Source organism: Tasmannia lanceolata, unplaced genomic scaffold (genome assembly GCF_043159265.1).
Source record: "Tasmannia lanceolata isolate RefF3 unplaced genomic scaffold, GAP_Taslan_0.1 ptg000020l, whole genome shotgun sequence".
Lineage (NCBI taxonomy): Eukaryota > Viridiplantae > Streptophyta > Magnoliopsida > Canellales > Winteraceae > Tasmannia > Tasmannia lanceolata.
The window spans coordinates 3401660-3417285 of NW_027518697.1; the positions used below are offsets into that span (position 1 = coordinate 3401660).

Sequence of the window (15626 nt, forward strand, 5' to 3'; positions counted from 1 at the left end):
TCTAGATGCTTTTATAGAGATATAAAAAGGATCCTTACGTAACCACGGCCCTTGCTTAGTGCTTTGTATGAGCGAAAAAAAAAGGAGTATGAAATTAATATATGAGATGAGATAACGACTGTAGACACGCCATTTTGACCATGCCCCATACCTCCATTTTTTGTGCATAACTTTTTCAAATCAGTATGTTAGGAACCCCAAATTACACTTTAGGCTAGCTTAGGGTCCTGCCAAGGTCCCTGTCAAATTTCGTCAAGATCCGAGTACGTTCACCTAGCGAACGAGCTAAGACGACGTCGTGGTGCAAGTTCAGAAAGGAGGGGATGAAATATGTCATTTCCCATGTAAAACAGGACATTCTTGGCAATTTTATGTTGCTTCTTTCGCAAGCAATCCTTGGTGGTGATCAAATGAGGGTTAAGAATCATCTATAGAGAAAATAATTTTCACCCTGTTTTCTACTTAGACTGCCCCCTGTTAGTATAAAAGAAGAGTCAAATACACTACAAGGGGGGCTATCCAAGGAGAAAAAAAGGTGGCCAAATATATCATGCAACTCTACAGAAGCATCATAAGGGTTTCACAGAGTAGGTTTTCTGATTTTGGTGCAGAAGAGGGGAGCCGAACCCTAGTTTTTTTTTTACCTTCTTCTTCTCCACCCCATCAGCCACCACTACCCTCGACCTACCACCTCCATCTCTCCTTCTCCATCGACCCATACCATAATCTATTCTTCTTCCATCACCTCCAGCCGCCCACCATCTTCTACCTCTGCAACCGACCCCCAAACCCATTCTCATTGCTACGGCCGTATCCTCCGGGAAACCCACCGGAATCCGGCCGGGCACCATTAAACCCGGCTAGCCACCAAGGCACTACCTCCATCTTCAACCTCATTTTTTAAACCCTATTCCATTTCTTCCTCCACCGAATCTCATCTCCACTCCTCAAAACCCCCAAATCTGCTGTTACCACCACCCATCCAAACCACGACCACCTCTCCATCTCAATCTCCTCCCACCTTCCTCTAAACCCATTTCTGCAAAACCGAGCACCTTCCTCTTCGATTCCGACCCCATTTCTAGATCAATCTCAAACCCATTCCCATTTGCTCCTTAAATCCAAATCACAAATCCATTGCCTCCGGCCCAATTTCATCTTCTTCGGGCATCCCACCGGAATCCGGCCACCCTTCCCCCTACAAATCAAACCCCCAAACCTCTTTCTACCAATACCAAACCCATTACCATCTCCACTTTCTTGCCTTTATTGCAGCCATCATCTCCACCTTCTCCGACCCTCTGGCACCATCTTTGGCCAAACCCACCTCCATTTTTCCCATTTCAATCTCCCCTGCTACCACCTCTCTACATCTATCTCCACATCCGACCCTACCAAATTCGATCATCTCTTCACAAACCCTAACTTCTTAAACTGTGGAATCTGAAAGATTATAGTTCGGATATAGGTGTTCTAAGCACTAGAATCGAAGGTGTTGGAGTCTTAGATGAAGTCTCTGATCATCTTCGCCAGTAAGCATTTCCACCAGCAAATCTGCCAGTAGCTCTGGGTGAATTCCATTATTCCTGGTAATCCGAAGCCTTTCTGATAATTTTCTTCTCATTTCCTTAATTCCATTTGATCGTTCAGGCATGCTTTTTTTTTCCTTGAAATATAGCATTAATCAGATGTTTGGTCTCTTAGTTCTATCTTGACTTGGACTGATCATGCTGATTCTCCCTTAGATGTGATAATGATCAGATGCTTAAGGGCATGAATTTCCCATAGTCCTATTTGATTTTGCTAATTCATTGTGAGGCATTGTAGCAATTAGAGATTGAGATTCTCGGTTTTGTTATGAGTTCAATGATTGTGTTTATAATGGCTTTAGAACATATCGACAGTTACAAGCTTGAATTCACGATATTACTCTTAATGTCATTGTTCTTGTTGAAAAATCCTTGTGGATCTGAACATTTTGTCGAAAAGTGATTGATAAATGATGATCTGGCCATTTAATGATTTATCAGTTGAAGTTTTATTTAGAGTTGCTCACGTTTCAAGGTTTATGATAATCTCACTCTAATGGTTACTGGATGATGTATGGCTATAATTCTATTTAAGAATTACAGTGTTCTTCACGGTTCTGTCATAATCTTTTCCTTTGTAATGCCCAGATGACTGTGTTTAGATATGATTTTCTTGAAGTTTGTAGCACTTTTCAGATGAATTGTGATGCTTTTATTTTATTTTTTATATAGAAATGTTATGATAGGCTTGTTTGTAAATATCTTTGGAACGATAGCAGTTTAGGACTACTCCATTTGCCATCATCTTGCATTTCCTTAGCTTACTTTTTCCAATTCAAATGTTATCTACAAAGAGCAGATTCATTGTTTTTATATCATTTTGCACTAACAGGTCGATTTCATTTCTTTTAATAGATAAGATTTTGGGGCTTCTGTTAATTTGAGAATTTGTTCATATATATCATTTTTATGATCTGATTGTATCTAATGGTAGATGTTATTGTAAAAAACTGATTTCTTACCTTAGAAAATTTGTCATTAAAGAGCATTGTATAGCCTGATCTGCTGATGACATCAGGGCTCATTCTACTTAGAATTTGCAGAGATACCAACTCAATCTTTGGAAAATGCAAATCAAACCCCTCGCCAATTCCTTTTCATCTCTCATATATACTTTGCCTTATGGTTCATGATCTTTGTAGGGTCTGTGTGACCATCACTTACTCTCGGTTCCTTATGATTTTCAGGATCATCTTTATCACTCGAGATCTACTTCCTTTCTTCAGGACTACTATTTGCACGTTCCCCGGGATTCTCTTTGTATTTCAAGATCCCATCGATTTTGGGAACACATATTGTGGGGTTTGGCGACGATGGAACGTTTCTTGAGCCAACCTCTTCCCTTCCTGCCTTAGAGTTCTCGCAGGTTAAGGGATTTCCTTCTCTCAGAGTATTTAACTAGTTAGGACCCTTCCTTAGTGGCTGATTGTTCAGTAGTTCTTCCTATAGGGTTCTTGTCAGTCCCTTTTGTTTAGAAGTCTGCCCTTAGGGTTAGAAGCTTTTTCATCTGTCATTTGTTTAGGGGTTTTACTCTATAGGTCAGATATCCTTTCTTCCCTCTTAGGCTTTAGGGATCCCATTTTTCTCTGTAATACTCTACCGCGATATGGTGGGTATAGAGGCTCTTCTATCGGATCCCCTTTAGTTGAAAGGGTGTTAACTCTTTTTTTTAAACTCCAAAAACAATTAACAGCATTTGAAAATTTAAAGCATTTTGTGCGTAGATAGGAAAGTTTGTTTTCGAACTACGTTTGCTTGATCCTCTTTCACGAGGTACGTAGTGCAGCTTGGGATTCTTATCCCAGGTCCAGCCAAACCTTTGTAAATAAATCATTTAACCCTTTTTATAAAAATATATACAAAAAATCTTTAAAAAAAATACAAAAAATCTTTAATACCTGTTTTCAAAAGATCTTCTAAAGTTAAGGCTTTGTCTTAGATAGAGGGCTTTAGAGTTAGGAGTTTCATCCTTGGTGTGTTGTTTGATTGTTGTGTGTTTTGTTTGTGTTTGTGTTAGAGTTAGGAGTCTGTTACGCCTCCGTCCGGTCAGTTGGCGATTCACATCGCCGACTGATGACTAGGTCTTGGATACGTTATCGATCCTATTGTTTTTCTTGGGGCATACAGCCTAGTTACACGTAGGTTGTAGGAACCAACTGCATTAGGTTAGGGCTAACCTGCATTCAAGATAGATGTCTAGGTGTCTTAGGCATTGTAGTTTAGAATAGGTGCGAAGAACTACGTTGCCTTGATTCTCGTGGAGGCGGGGATACGTAGGCTTCTTTGGATGAACATTAGACCATCCAAGGACCCGGGCGAAATCGTTAGAGTCTTAGGGTCTGTTATTAGCACTTGAGGGTTTATGTTTGCATATTGATGATGATTTTCGCATAGGATCATGATAGTGTGTGTTCATTTCTTGGCTTTCTCACATGCTTATTCTTTTATCTGCTTGCATTGCTGCTTATTCTTTACTTCGTTCACATGCTTCTTCTTTTATCTGCCTGCGTTTCTGTTTATTCTTTACTTCGTTTATTGTATCTTAATTCATTTCATGATTAACTGCTAGTTCTAGATTTTTTATCCTGTGCAGACTTTATACCTTTAGCTGTAACATGCATGTGTTTGCCCACAAGAACTTAGACACCTATTAGCATGTCACTCATAACCTAGTTGTCATTAGGTGACATTTATTTCGGTTCTTTTGTGTGTGCTTATTTTCATCTCCGAGACATGCATGATTAGATAGACGTTTTCTCGGAGATGCGTGTTCCCATTTCATATGATTTTCGCTTGAAACTCTTCAAGGTTAATAATAAATGGCATAAGAGACCAAGTGTTCGCACTCAGGCGAATTGGGGGTGGTCTTCGGACCTTCTCCATTCGTCATCAAGCACAGACTTTCTGTATCTCTGGTTATCTGTTGCAAGCAGAGCATTTGTTTTCGGTTCAATGGCATATCCATGGATGGCGACTCTGAGTTATTTTTAGGTACGTCTTGGTTCGAGGATCTATCATTGGATCAAGATGTATCTCTTTCTTTTTTATATCGCCACTCGTGCAATGCTATGAGGGTGGCACCGTTTCGAGAGTTTCTTGGGAGAGCTCTCTTTCATGTGGAGATTATAGACGATGTAGGGACTCGTTTCGTCGTTGTCCTCTCAAGATCGGGGTCCACAACGACGGACACTTGTGCGATGCCCTGCCCTATTAGCCCTTACATTTATGGCGTTTCAAGAGTTTTGAAGCAAGCAGCAAGTACTAACCTAATAAGTTCATGGCGCTAGCCAATGAATTCATTTCCAAAAGAATGCAATTTCAATTTTAACTTATGAATAAGTGGAATCAGAACCTTCTTCATAATTATTTCGAGTACAGAGCTAGGTGAACAACTATGGGCGCTGGTTCTGAAGAAACTAATTCTATCTTGATTTTCTATGGGTTATTGTATTTTTTCTATTTGGCCCAAGGTGAACCGAACCAGCCCGACTCAACCTGACTCGATTTTGGTTTGATGGGTTGGGTTAGGGTTCAGAAATTTAAAGGCAGATTGGGTTAGGGTTGACCATCCTCAACCCAAGGCTCGGGTTGGGTTGGGTTGAGTTAGGGTTGAGGGATGCTATCTCGAGTTGGGTTAGGGCTGGCCTCAAACCGATGCAACCCGACCTGAGTTGCACCCTAGTCACGTCTGATTTCTGTAAGTTTACCGTAGTTGCAAATAAGGGCCAAAAGTAATCACTTTTTTTTTTGGCAAGGGATTTGCTAAGGTCCATCGCAAAGCGTAGCTTTTGTCTCCATTCACTAGGTGGCATAAAGGAGTTTTGACCGATTAAGGCGCCCTTTCCCTGATTTTTTGCAACGACTCTTGCGAGTCTAGCATTCCTCAATATATAAACGAAGATACTCTCACGAAGACACTCTCAGTCTCTCTTGCTCTCTTCTGAAAGAAATGTCGATGACCGACGCTCTTCTCAACCCCGGTGAATATGAGGAAATTGATTACGAAATATTACCGCTACAACCGCATTCTTCCGAGCAGCGAGAAACAGCTCCTATTCGCAATGCACAAGGTCAGCCACAATCCAGAATCAACACATACATATTGTTTGTGTTTTACCTGTGTGTTGGGATGATTACATACTGGGGTTATGCCGAATATTTCGATGCGAAAGACAGGACACATGTTATTGTTGATGGACTTTATTTCTGGATTGTGACGATGTGTACTGTTGGATATGGAGACATCTCCCCTAAGAGCATGGGCAGGGAGTGTTTTGTGTCATTTTTTGGGTCATTAGGGTTGATATTAATGGAGCAACTGGTGAAGATAGTGAGAAGTAAGTTAGGGTATTTTCTCGACATTGAGGAGCCGAATCTGACGTTAAGGACGAAGGCTATTTTTGTTACCGTGGCTGTACTTGTTTGTATTGTCATCGGTTCCTTCGTTCTTCATTTTGTTGAGGAACAAAGCTGGGTGGATTCAATGTACGCCTCGATCTTGTCGATTACAACTGTTGGATATGGAGACAGGGCATTCCGGACATTTACTGGTCGTTTATTTGCCGCTTTTTGGCTTTTGATATCCACCACTACTGTGATTCTCGCAATGCAGTTCTTGGACGAGGGTTTCATAAGGTTTGTTATCCTGATTCATCTACTAGCTTTGAATCATTCAAATCATATCCTTTGTGTGATTTTTGGACTAGACATTAAGGAATCTTCACGGTGTTAGCTCCATCTTTAATGACTGCCCACACTCATTTTGTCCATTAATCTCTTAACCGAATTTTAAGACCTTCTCATTTTGGAAATTAAAATAACTCATTCCGGATGAGTCAGGTTGTTTTAGTGCAATTGCCAAAACATGGCTGTGTCATTATCATTTGTTTTAATTACAACTAATATCAGCACTATCATATCTTAGAAATTGCCCAGCTCTGAACTTGTCTTTTCCCTTCATTCAATTTGGAAGGCCCTTTTGAGGATTGTAATTACATTGAAGATAAAATGACAGTCATGCTCTTTTCAAAATGACCCCATTCCATTTGCCCTCTTAACTTTGTCTCATGATAAAAAACAGTCAAAGACCTAACTGGATGTCACTGTTATCAATCCATGCATGATTAAAGGAGTGTTGATTGTTTAGAGTTTTCAGTTTTGTTTGATTCTAGACGTGTGAACTGAACAATATTAATGCATTGAGTATTAATAGGAAGTTCATTTTGATGCTTGAACCTGTTATCTGTCTTCTTTAATTGTCAGGTTGCCTTTAAAGATTTTACAAGAAAATAGGGTCTTGTTTGTTCTTACACCAATCCTTAAGGACCCCAATCTTCAATGAAACCTGGTGTACCTTAAGAACCGAAGATTTCACTTTTGGATAAATTTGCCGCCGGACCAGAACACTGCTTGAACCTGTTCGTGCATTGGAGAAGGGTATGAGCAGTTGAAATTGAAGGCTCTGCAAAAAGCATAATATCGTCATCGAAATAGAGGTGAGAGATTCTGAGATTTCTGCGCTGAAATGGAGAAACTATCTTGCCCTTGGAAACGCTTTCTTGGAGAATAGATCTAAACATTTCCATAGAAATGCAGAAGAGACGAGGAGAGAGTGGGCCCCCCTGCCTGAGGCCGTTTTAGTTTTTAAAATAACCTTTAGGGCTGCCATTGATCATAACAGAGAAGGCAGGGGTGGAAATGCATTGGTGTATCCAGGTACACCAGGTTTCATTGAAGATTGGGGTCCTTAAGGATTGGTGTAAGAACAAACAAGACCCTATTTTCTTGTAAAATCTTTTATGGCAACCTGACAATTAAAGAAGACAGATAACAGGTTCAAGCATCAAAATGAACTTCCAATTAATACTCAATGCATTAATATTGTTCAGTTCACACGTCCAGAATCAAAGAAAACTGAAACCTCAAAACAATCAACACTCCTTTAATCATGCATGGATTGATAATAGTGACATCCAGTTAGGTCTTTGACTGTTTTTATCATGAGACAAAGTTATGAGGGCAAATGGAATGGGGTCATTTTGAAAAGAGCATGACTGTCATTTTATCTACAATGTAATTACAATCCTCAAAAGGGCCCTCCAAGTTGAATGAAGGGAAAAGACAAGTTCAGAGCTGGGCAATTTCTAAGATATGATAGTGCTGATATAGTTGTAAGGAAAACAAATGATAATGACACAGCCATGTTTTGGCAATTGCACTAAAACAACCTGACTCATCCATTAGTATTTGAAGAGTTATGGAATGAATTATTTTAATTTCCAAAATGAGAAGGTCTTAAAATTCGGTTAAGAGATTAATGGACGAAATGAGTGTGGGCAGGCATTAAAGATGGAGCTAACACTCTGAAGATTCCTTAATGTCTAGTCCAAAAATCACCCAAAGGATATGATTTGAATGATTCAAAGCTAGTAGATGAATCAGGATAACAAACCTTATGAAACCCTCGTCAAAGAACTGCATTGCGAGAATCACAGTAGTGGTGGATATCAAAAGCCAAAAAGCGGCAAATAAACGACCAGTAAATGTCCGGAATGCTCTGTCTCCATATCCAACAGTTGTAATCGACATGATCGAGGCGTACATTGAATCCACCCAGCTTTGTTCCTCAACAAAATGAAGAACGAAGGAACCGATGACAATACAAACAAGTACAGCCACGGTAACAAAAATAGCCTTCGTCCTTAACGTCAGATTCGGCTCCTCAATGTCGAGAACATACCCTAACTTCTCACTATCTTCACCAGTTGCTCCATTAATATCAACCCTAATGACCCAAAAAATGACACAAAACACTCCATGCCCATGCTCTTAGGAGAGATGTCTCCATATCCAACAGTACACATCGTCACAATCCAGAAATAAAGTCCATCAACGATAACATGCGTCCTGTCTTTCGCATCGAAATATTCGGCATAACCCCAGTATGTAATCATCCCAACACACAGGTAAAACACAAACAATATGTATGTGTTGATTCTGGATTGTGGCTGACCTTGTGCATTGCGAATAGGAGCTGTTTCTCGCTGCTCGGAAGAATGCGGTTGTAGCGGTAATATTTCGTAATCAATTTCCTCATATTCACTGGGGTTGAGAAGAGCGTCGGTCATCGACATTTCTTTCAGAAGAGAGCAAGAGAGACTGAGAGTGTCTTCGTGAGAGTATCTTCGTTTATATATTGAGGAATGCTAGACTCGCAAGAGTCGTTGCAAAAAATCAGGGAAAGGGCGCCTTAATTGGTCAAAACTCCTTTATGGCAGTTATAATCGTGTTTTTCTGACCTGTTTCTTGTCGAGGAGAGGACTGCCGAGTGGGTTCTGGCGAGTGGACATCTATTTCTTGTTGAGAGAGCAGCTCAGCGGGTTCTTGCCTACGTAAGTCACTGACGAGAAGTGGCTCCGTAATCGACATTTCTCTCAAGAGAGACTTCGTGTTTTTTTTTTCAGGAGAAAGAAAACACAGAGTCTGTCTTCCTTTATATACCATATTTCTTTTAAGGGAAGAGAGGAGGTTTTGGGAGATTTTACAATTTGGGAAATGCTAGCGCATTTCGCGGGTGGTCTGTCGAATGTTACACCACCCACCTCGTGAATGGAGACAAAAGGTGTTGTCTTCATTTACGAGGTGGCTGCTGTCACATGCAACAGACCATCCGCGAAATGCCTTCTGCGATGGACGCTAGCAAATGAGCAACTAGTAAGCAGTATTTGCAAAAAGGGAATTGCTAGCGTCCATCGCTGAAGGGTTTTCGCGGCTGGTTTGTCGCACGTTAGACCAGCCACCTCGTGAATGGAGACAAAAGCTACCCTTTGCGATGGACCTTAGCAAATCCCTTGCCAAAAAAAAAGTGATTACTTTTTGCCCTTATTTGCAACTACGGTAAACTTACAGAAATCAGACGTGACTAGGGTGCAACTCAGGTCGGGTTGCATCGGGTTGAGGCCAGCCCTAACCCAACTCGAGATAGCATTCCCTCAACCCTAACTCAACCCAACCCAACCCGAGCCTTGGGTTGAGGATGGTCAGCCCTAACCCAATCTGCCTTTAAATTTCTGAACCCTAACCCAACCCATCAAACCAAAATCGAGTTAGGTTGAGTCGGGCTGGTTCGGTTCACCTTGGGCCAAATAGAAAAAATACAATAACCCATAGATCTAAATGCTCCCTTTCTCGTGAACCACTCTTCCCTACCCCTGCGAACCAGAGAACGACGATTGGTGCGAGAAACCCTAACTGCATTCGAAACCCTACGTGGAAACCCTAACTCTATTACTTTCTCTCGAGAAAAACCTTGGGAAACCCTAACCAGAGAAAGAGATAGCCGCTAGAAAACCTAGACCTTGTGAAAAATCCTACATTCAACACTCTCCCTTACCTGTACTTTTTCTCGACAAACCCTAGACCTTGCGAAACCCTAACCATCTCTCTCGGATTCCTCCATTGATGATTCAGAAGGATCAACATCGACCTCCATCTCTCGACAAACCCTAGGAAGAAATCCTAACTACTTCAATCTTCTCTTTTCTCCATTTTCTCCATGTTTTTCGAGTATTAGGGTTTCGAGTTTGTTCCAAGCAGAGGGGAAATCAATGTTATTTACTTCTTCATCATCTGTTGAGGTGATCTGACCTCGTCTCTGCAAATTTGTTTGTTCAAGCTAATTTTCAGCAGGTATCAACTCTTAATTAGAGATTTCAGCTTTTTTGCTTTTTTTCCCGTTTCTTGAATTTCTTGCAAAATTTTCCAGTTGCCTATTGGGGTATTTTACATTTTATTTCTACTTTTGTCTATTTCTTTTTCTTTTTATAGTTATTATTCAACCATAATACCTCGAATGCAGGATTTTTCTTCATCGTCTTGTACATTTCTTCATCATCTTATAACTTGGGTTACCCTGGGGTTGGACCAGAGCATAGCTTTCTAAGGGATATAGGATGTGCTAAATACCATAGCATCACAGATCAGAGCATAGTTTTCTTCATTTGGCCAGTAATAATATTTCATCCATATATCTCAACTGCACATGTTTCGTACTCTAGACATGATGTTGTTGGAGTCGATTCAGAAGCAGAACGCAATCCATATCGAAAGTTCAGGACAGCTGAACATCTTTCTATAGAAACCTGACTTCAAATGAATAAATCTGTCGATCTCAGAGTTTCATATTATGGAGAGCTAACAAAGGTAGGTCATTGTTTATGTTGTGTGGTATGCAATATAGAGGTTGCTTAGATATGAATGTTCCCTTCTGTGATTAATCATTGCAGGCTATGTGTTTGTAATGATGATTTAGGTTTTAGATGGTTTGTTTGAGATAGGAGAGTGGGTATTGCTGCTAAAATCTCTGTCATGAACTTCTCTTGTTCTTGTCTGGTTTTATTGGAAACTACAAAATCTAAATGCCAGTTCTTTATTATATTTAGACCCATCCTTTTCTCCTTAAAGGTCCCAATATCATCTCTCTGTTATGTAGGTTTGTAATTTTAAGAAGATTTATGTAGGTTAGTATTGTTCCAACGAAAAATGATTTATGTCGGTAAGTAATTTTAAGAAAAAAAAAGATTAAATGGTTATGAGTTTTGTTTCCAAACATACTCTCATTAAGTGCGTTACCTTTTATACATGGTCCACAATTTGAAATGACTTTGTTTGTAATAGCAATGAGATCAGCAGCATTAGAGGTTGTCAGGTTACCAAAACTTAATAAACGAGGGCATCTAATGCAACATCTGTAGTTAACCATATGGATGCCTCTTTAAATGGGTTTTTGTCTCTGAATTCCTCTTTTTCTTGTACTGTTCTGGTGTTCAAATTCCGTTGCCAGAAAGGATAGGGTGCTTCTGAAGAGAAATGTTGAATTTGCGAGAAGAAATTCCTTGTAAGAGGTGTTGAGTCAAAAGGGTTGTATAGGAAACCCCTTCATTATTGTGTTTTTTGCTGATGATGGGGCTTTCATGTTGTTATGCAGAAGCCTTTTTGAAATTAATGCAAGGCTTGGCATCATTTTCCTTTCCATTCCAAGTGGGGGGCCACCCATGACTAGTTTAGCAATTTTTTTTGCATTTCATTAGTGAATATGATAGCTTAGTAGTTTAAAAGGGGTCATTAGGCAATTTTTATTGGCATAGAGCTTTTGGGATAAAACATAATTTGTAAGTGGCTATTAAAGGCAAAATTCTTCTCAATTTCATTTCATACTTTGAAATTGAATAAAGAATTCTTTTTTCATTTTGGAGGGAAGCTCCATTTTGAAGAAAATTCTCTCTTGAATTCGTCCAAGAAAAGGAGCCTAAAAGCTTGATTTCTTCAAGCAATTGCTCTTGGTCTTCAGCTCATCACCTTTTAACTCTGCAACGTTATGCTGTTGTTGTGCAATGAAGCCTAGTATCACCATGCTAGAAAAACTCTGCATATTTATGTTCGAACATTAGCCTTTTGTGAACTAGAAGTGTTGCAAATTGCAAGGAATGTTGCATCTGATTGTGCTACAAATTTTGAGGCAAAGTGCAGAATTAATGCATGTGTTGTTCGTAATACAGGATGCTAACCTAGATTTCAAATGTGACTTCATCGATCTGGTAGCAAAACTGAAATGTGGTTGCTAAATGGACATGTCATTGGTTCAAGTCTCATTAGCTCCGTGCTCGGCTTGTAATAAAATGTGGCATCCCCTTCCAAGCATATTAGTCCTCTCCTTTGAGTAGTAGACGATATGATTAGGCATTTTCTGATCACTATCAATGATGTTTTAATTTTTGTCTGTCATATCTCAGAGGCCCATGAGGATAGTTGGATGAATAGATGATGGCAATGCATTCTATGAATAGATAATGGGATGCCTTCTAACTCTTCTCTTTTCAGTGTGAGAAAGGAAAGGGAGTACAAGGCTTATTTATAGACCTGGTTTTAAGAAAAATCTTCTTGTCCGATGCAAAATCTGCTTTGATTTTAGGAATAAATGCCTTTGCATGAAATGGGGTGTCAATTATTTTACATGCTCTCTACTTTTTGGAAAATGAAATACATTTCCCAAACATATTTCAGAAAAGATAAAGACCCTGCACTTCTGTATGGCTTGCTTATCTGTCACAAGCATGTATGCCGTGGTGGAGACTGTATTTTCTTGCATAACAATCTTCATCTGTATATCTCATACCATGGCTTGTCTTTTCCTTTTTAATTGGATTGTGAGAGCTTTTTGGGAATTGTAATAACCTTAACAGTTGCTTAAATAACTAACGATAAGCTGAGTGTGCAAATATCAACCCACTATATATATACACGGAATTGGCTTTCACACTCCCTTGTTTTCATGATGGCATTCCTCTCTTTATTTATACCTTTTCAATTCACTAGCTTGTATTTAATTTTCTCACAATAAGCTATCAACAGACTACATAATTTGAAATGCACATTCAAGTTCCTTCTCCAATTCTTTTTCTCATTTTAACTGTTGCTTGACAAGCAACCCGACCCATGATTTTCCAGTCTCTTGGCTTAATGGGTATGATGAGGGGAGTTGAAGTTGAGTTCCTTAACTTTGTTTGGTTAATTTCTCTTATATTGCATAACCAAGTTAATTTGCCAAATCTTGTAGGTTGGATTGCTGAATGTAGATGGCTACACCAATTCCTTGTTATCATTCATTTTTGAGGAATTAGTGAAGAAATTAGAGGTACCCATTCTGAAAATTCCATCAATTTTCTAGCTAATTTAGTGCAAGTTGCATCTGTTTTTTTCTCTGTTCCTCCTCCATAAGTGCTTGCCGTATTCTCTCATTCTACACTTCATAACAACAATTCATTACTTGTTATGTGAAGCCTGCAGATGATGTTGGACCAGCCTTGCAGTTTTTGAATTTTTGTTCTGCTTTCGGAAAGGTAAAATTGTAATATGGATTCATTTTCTCTTGGGACATTAGTCTTCATGGAATGGATAACTGAAAAATATTTCAACCATTTTGCACCATGTTGAGGTAAAGATTCCTTATCGCTTGAATTGATGAATTATGTAAGGCTCTATGCGCTGCATATTGCTCCTTCAAATGGTTGGATTGAGGTGGGGTTTTTGTTTTCTTTTGTGGGTTCTTTCCAGTTTTTCTGTTTTCCCTTTTGGGTGGGGTTTTTTTCGGGTTGGTAGGTTTTTAGTTTTGTGGTGTTTGGTTTGGTTGGTGGCAGGTGCTTTCCATGATTTTAGATAAATCTGTTCATCCAGATGTCTTGAATCATCGTAAACAGGTGAGAAATTTTGATTTTTTTTCTTTTTTAAAAAATGATTGGGTTTTTTTTCCCGGGGGAGGGGAGCGGCTTGGATTGGTGATTTGTGCTCGTTTGGTTCTAGTTTAGATTCCCCTTATGTTGGCTGCAATGCATAGGAAGATCTGCTGTGTTCGGAAGCTCCTCCAAGCAGGTGCAAATTTAAGTAGGATTGCCATTTTAATTTTCTTTCGCGTACTAATTTCTTGTAGATTTTTGGTCTATGATTTAGTAATTGATCTGGTTTTTCTTTGGTTTTTATCAGATTTTGATGTTTGATTCAAAGCATGAAAAACTTGCTTGCATTACGCCGCTTCCTAAGGACATTGAGATTGCCTGCAAGCTATTGTTTGTGCGGCCCAGTCCAGTCCTCTAGCAGATTCTTTGTCGGTTTTTAACTGTATCTTGTGGCAAATCATTATATTCATCTCTAACTTGATTGTGATCACACCATCTTATGAATTTGTCTCTTTTGATTCTGTGTAATTGGGATCAAATAACAGGGGATTTGTGAGATTTGTTAATTTTATAGATGAAGATTGATAAATATGGTTCCAAAACTTGAGTAGTGTTTAGTTGAGACGGCTACAGAGGCAGTAATTTATTAACACTAGGTCTTTCTGTATTGAACTTGTGGTCTTTGTTTCCTGGTGCTCCTTGGCATTCAAGTAGACATAGCTACATAATGTTCTTCCTCTCTCTTGCTAATATGGCCTTGCTCTGCAACTTCAATTGATTGACACCATTAACGGGCTTGATTGCACATACCTTCCAAGGTTTTAATGGTTGAAAATTTTCGGCAAGGTTTGACCCTCATCCAAGGTTTTGATGAGGAGGCAAAGGGAAAACGGCAAGGAAGAACCATGGCAAAAGAGTAACGGTTTCTTATTTGCAAAAAGGAGAAAATATATGATGCCCGATAGGGGTGGCAACGGTTTCGGTTTGACCCCCAAACCGAACCAAACCGAAATTTGAATCGGTTTGGTTTAACCAAACAGAAAGCGAATTTTCGGTTCGGTTCGGTTAGGCCAATTTCACCACCCCTTATTCATAATCATTGGAAATCGGGGGCAACGGTTCGATTTCGGTTTGTTTGAAATTTGAATCGTTTTGGTTGTACCGAAACCGAAACGAAATTTGAATCGGCGAAACAGAATTTTCGGTTCGGTTGGATTGCCACCCTTAATGCCTGACCATCAAGTCATGTGAAGGTGGTACTTCAAAAGTACCACCCTTGATATTTGATCCAACAGCAGCATCTTAAACAGTGGGCTGCTGTTGGATCAAATATCAAGGGCAGTACCGTTTTGACGGTACTTGACGGTCGGCCACCACATAAAAACTCTGCAAAAAGAGTTATGACTTGTGGCCCTTATTTGCAAATGCGGTAAGCTTGACGGAAATCAGACGTGACTAGGGTTGCAACTCAGGTCAGATTGGTTCGGGTTGAGGCCAACCCTAACCCAACCCGAGATAGCATTCCCTGAACCAACTGGAGCCTCGGGTTGAGGATGGTCAACCCTAACCCAACCCGCCTTTAAATTTCTAAACCTTAACCCAACCCATCTAACCAAAATCGAGTCAGGTAGGGTTGGGTCGGTTCACCTTGGGCTTTTTTTTAATAGAAAAAAAAATACAATAACCCACAGAAAATCAAGATAGAATTAGAGGAAGGAGGTCGTCAGGTTCGGGTTCGGGTTCAGGTTGCCAAGGCCTCAACCCTAACCCAACCCGAAATGAATTGGGTTGGCTTTTCACAACCCAA

General features: G+C 39.8%; 2 protein-coding genes across 15 annotated transcripts; one reads left to right on the forward strand and one right to left on the reverse strand.

Moving 5' to 3' along the window:
* Window positions 1-526: 526 nt before the first annotated feature.
* LOC143854244 (E3 ubiquitin-protein ligase XB3-like) lies at window positions 527-14421 on the forward strand. Of its 14 annotated transcripts, none has more exons than XM_077364106.1 (7): window positions 537-1589; window positions 13204-13281; window positions 13427-13486; window positions 13582-13664; window positions 13784-13843; window positions 13947-14015; window positions 14127-14421. In XM_077364106.1, the coding sequence occupies exons 4-7, from the start codon at window positions 13608-13610 to the stop codon at window positions 14235-14237; spliced, it is 297 nt and encodes a 98-aa protein (XP_077220221.1). In that variant the 5' UTR covers window positions 537-1589; window positions 13204-13281; window positions 13427-13486; window positions 13582-13607; the 3' UTR covers window positions 14238-14421. The 14 variants fall into 14 exon arrangements, 11 of the variants coding, with proteins under 11 accessions (XP_077220221.1, XP_077220222.1, XP_077220224.1 ...); XM_077364107.1 differs by having other exon boundaries at window positions 13588-13664; XM_077364109.1 differs by having other exon boundaries at window positions 13434-13486.
* LOC143854835 (two-pore potassium channel 3-like) lies at window positions 7944-8722 on the reverse strand. The gene is made up of 2 exons (XM_077364948.1): window positions 8401-8722; window positions 7944-8344 (listed from the first exon to the last, which is right to left on the reverse strand). Exons 1-2 carry the CDS (start codon window positions 8720-8722, stop codon window positions 7944-7946), a joined length of 723 nt encoding a protein of 240 aa, XP_077221063.1.
* Window positions 14422-15626: the final 1205 nt, after the last annotated feature.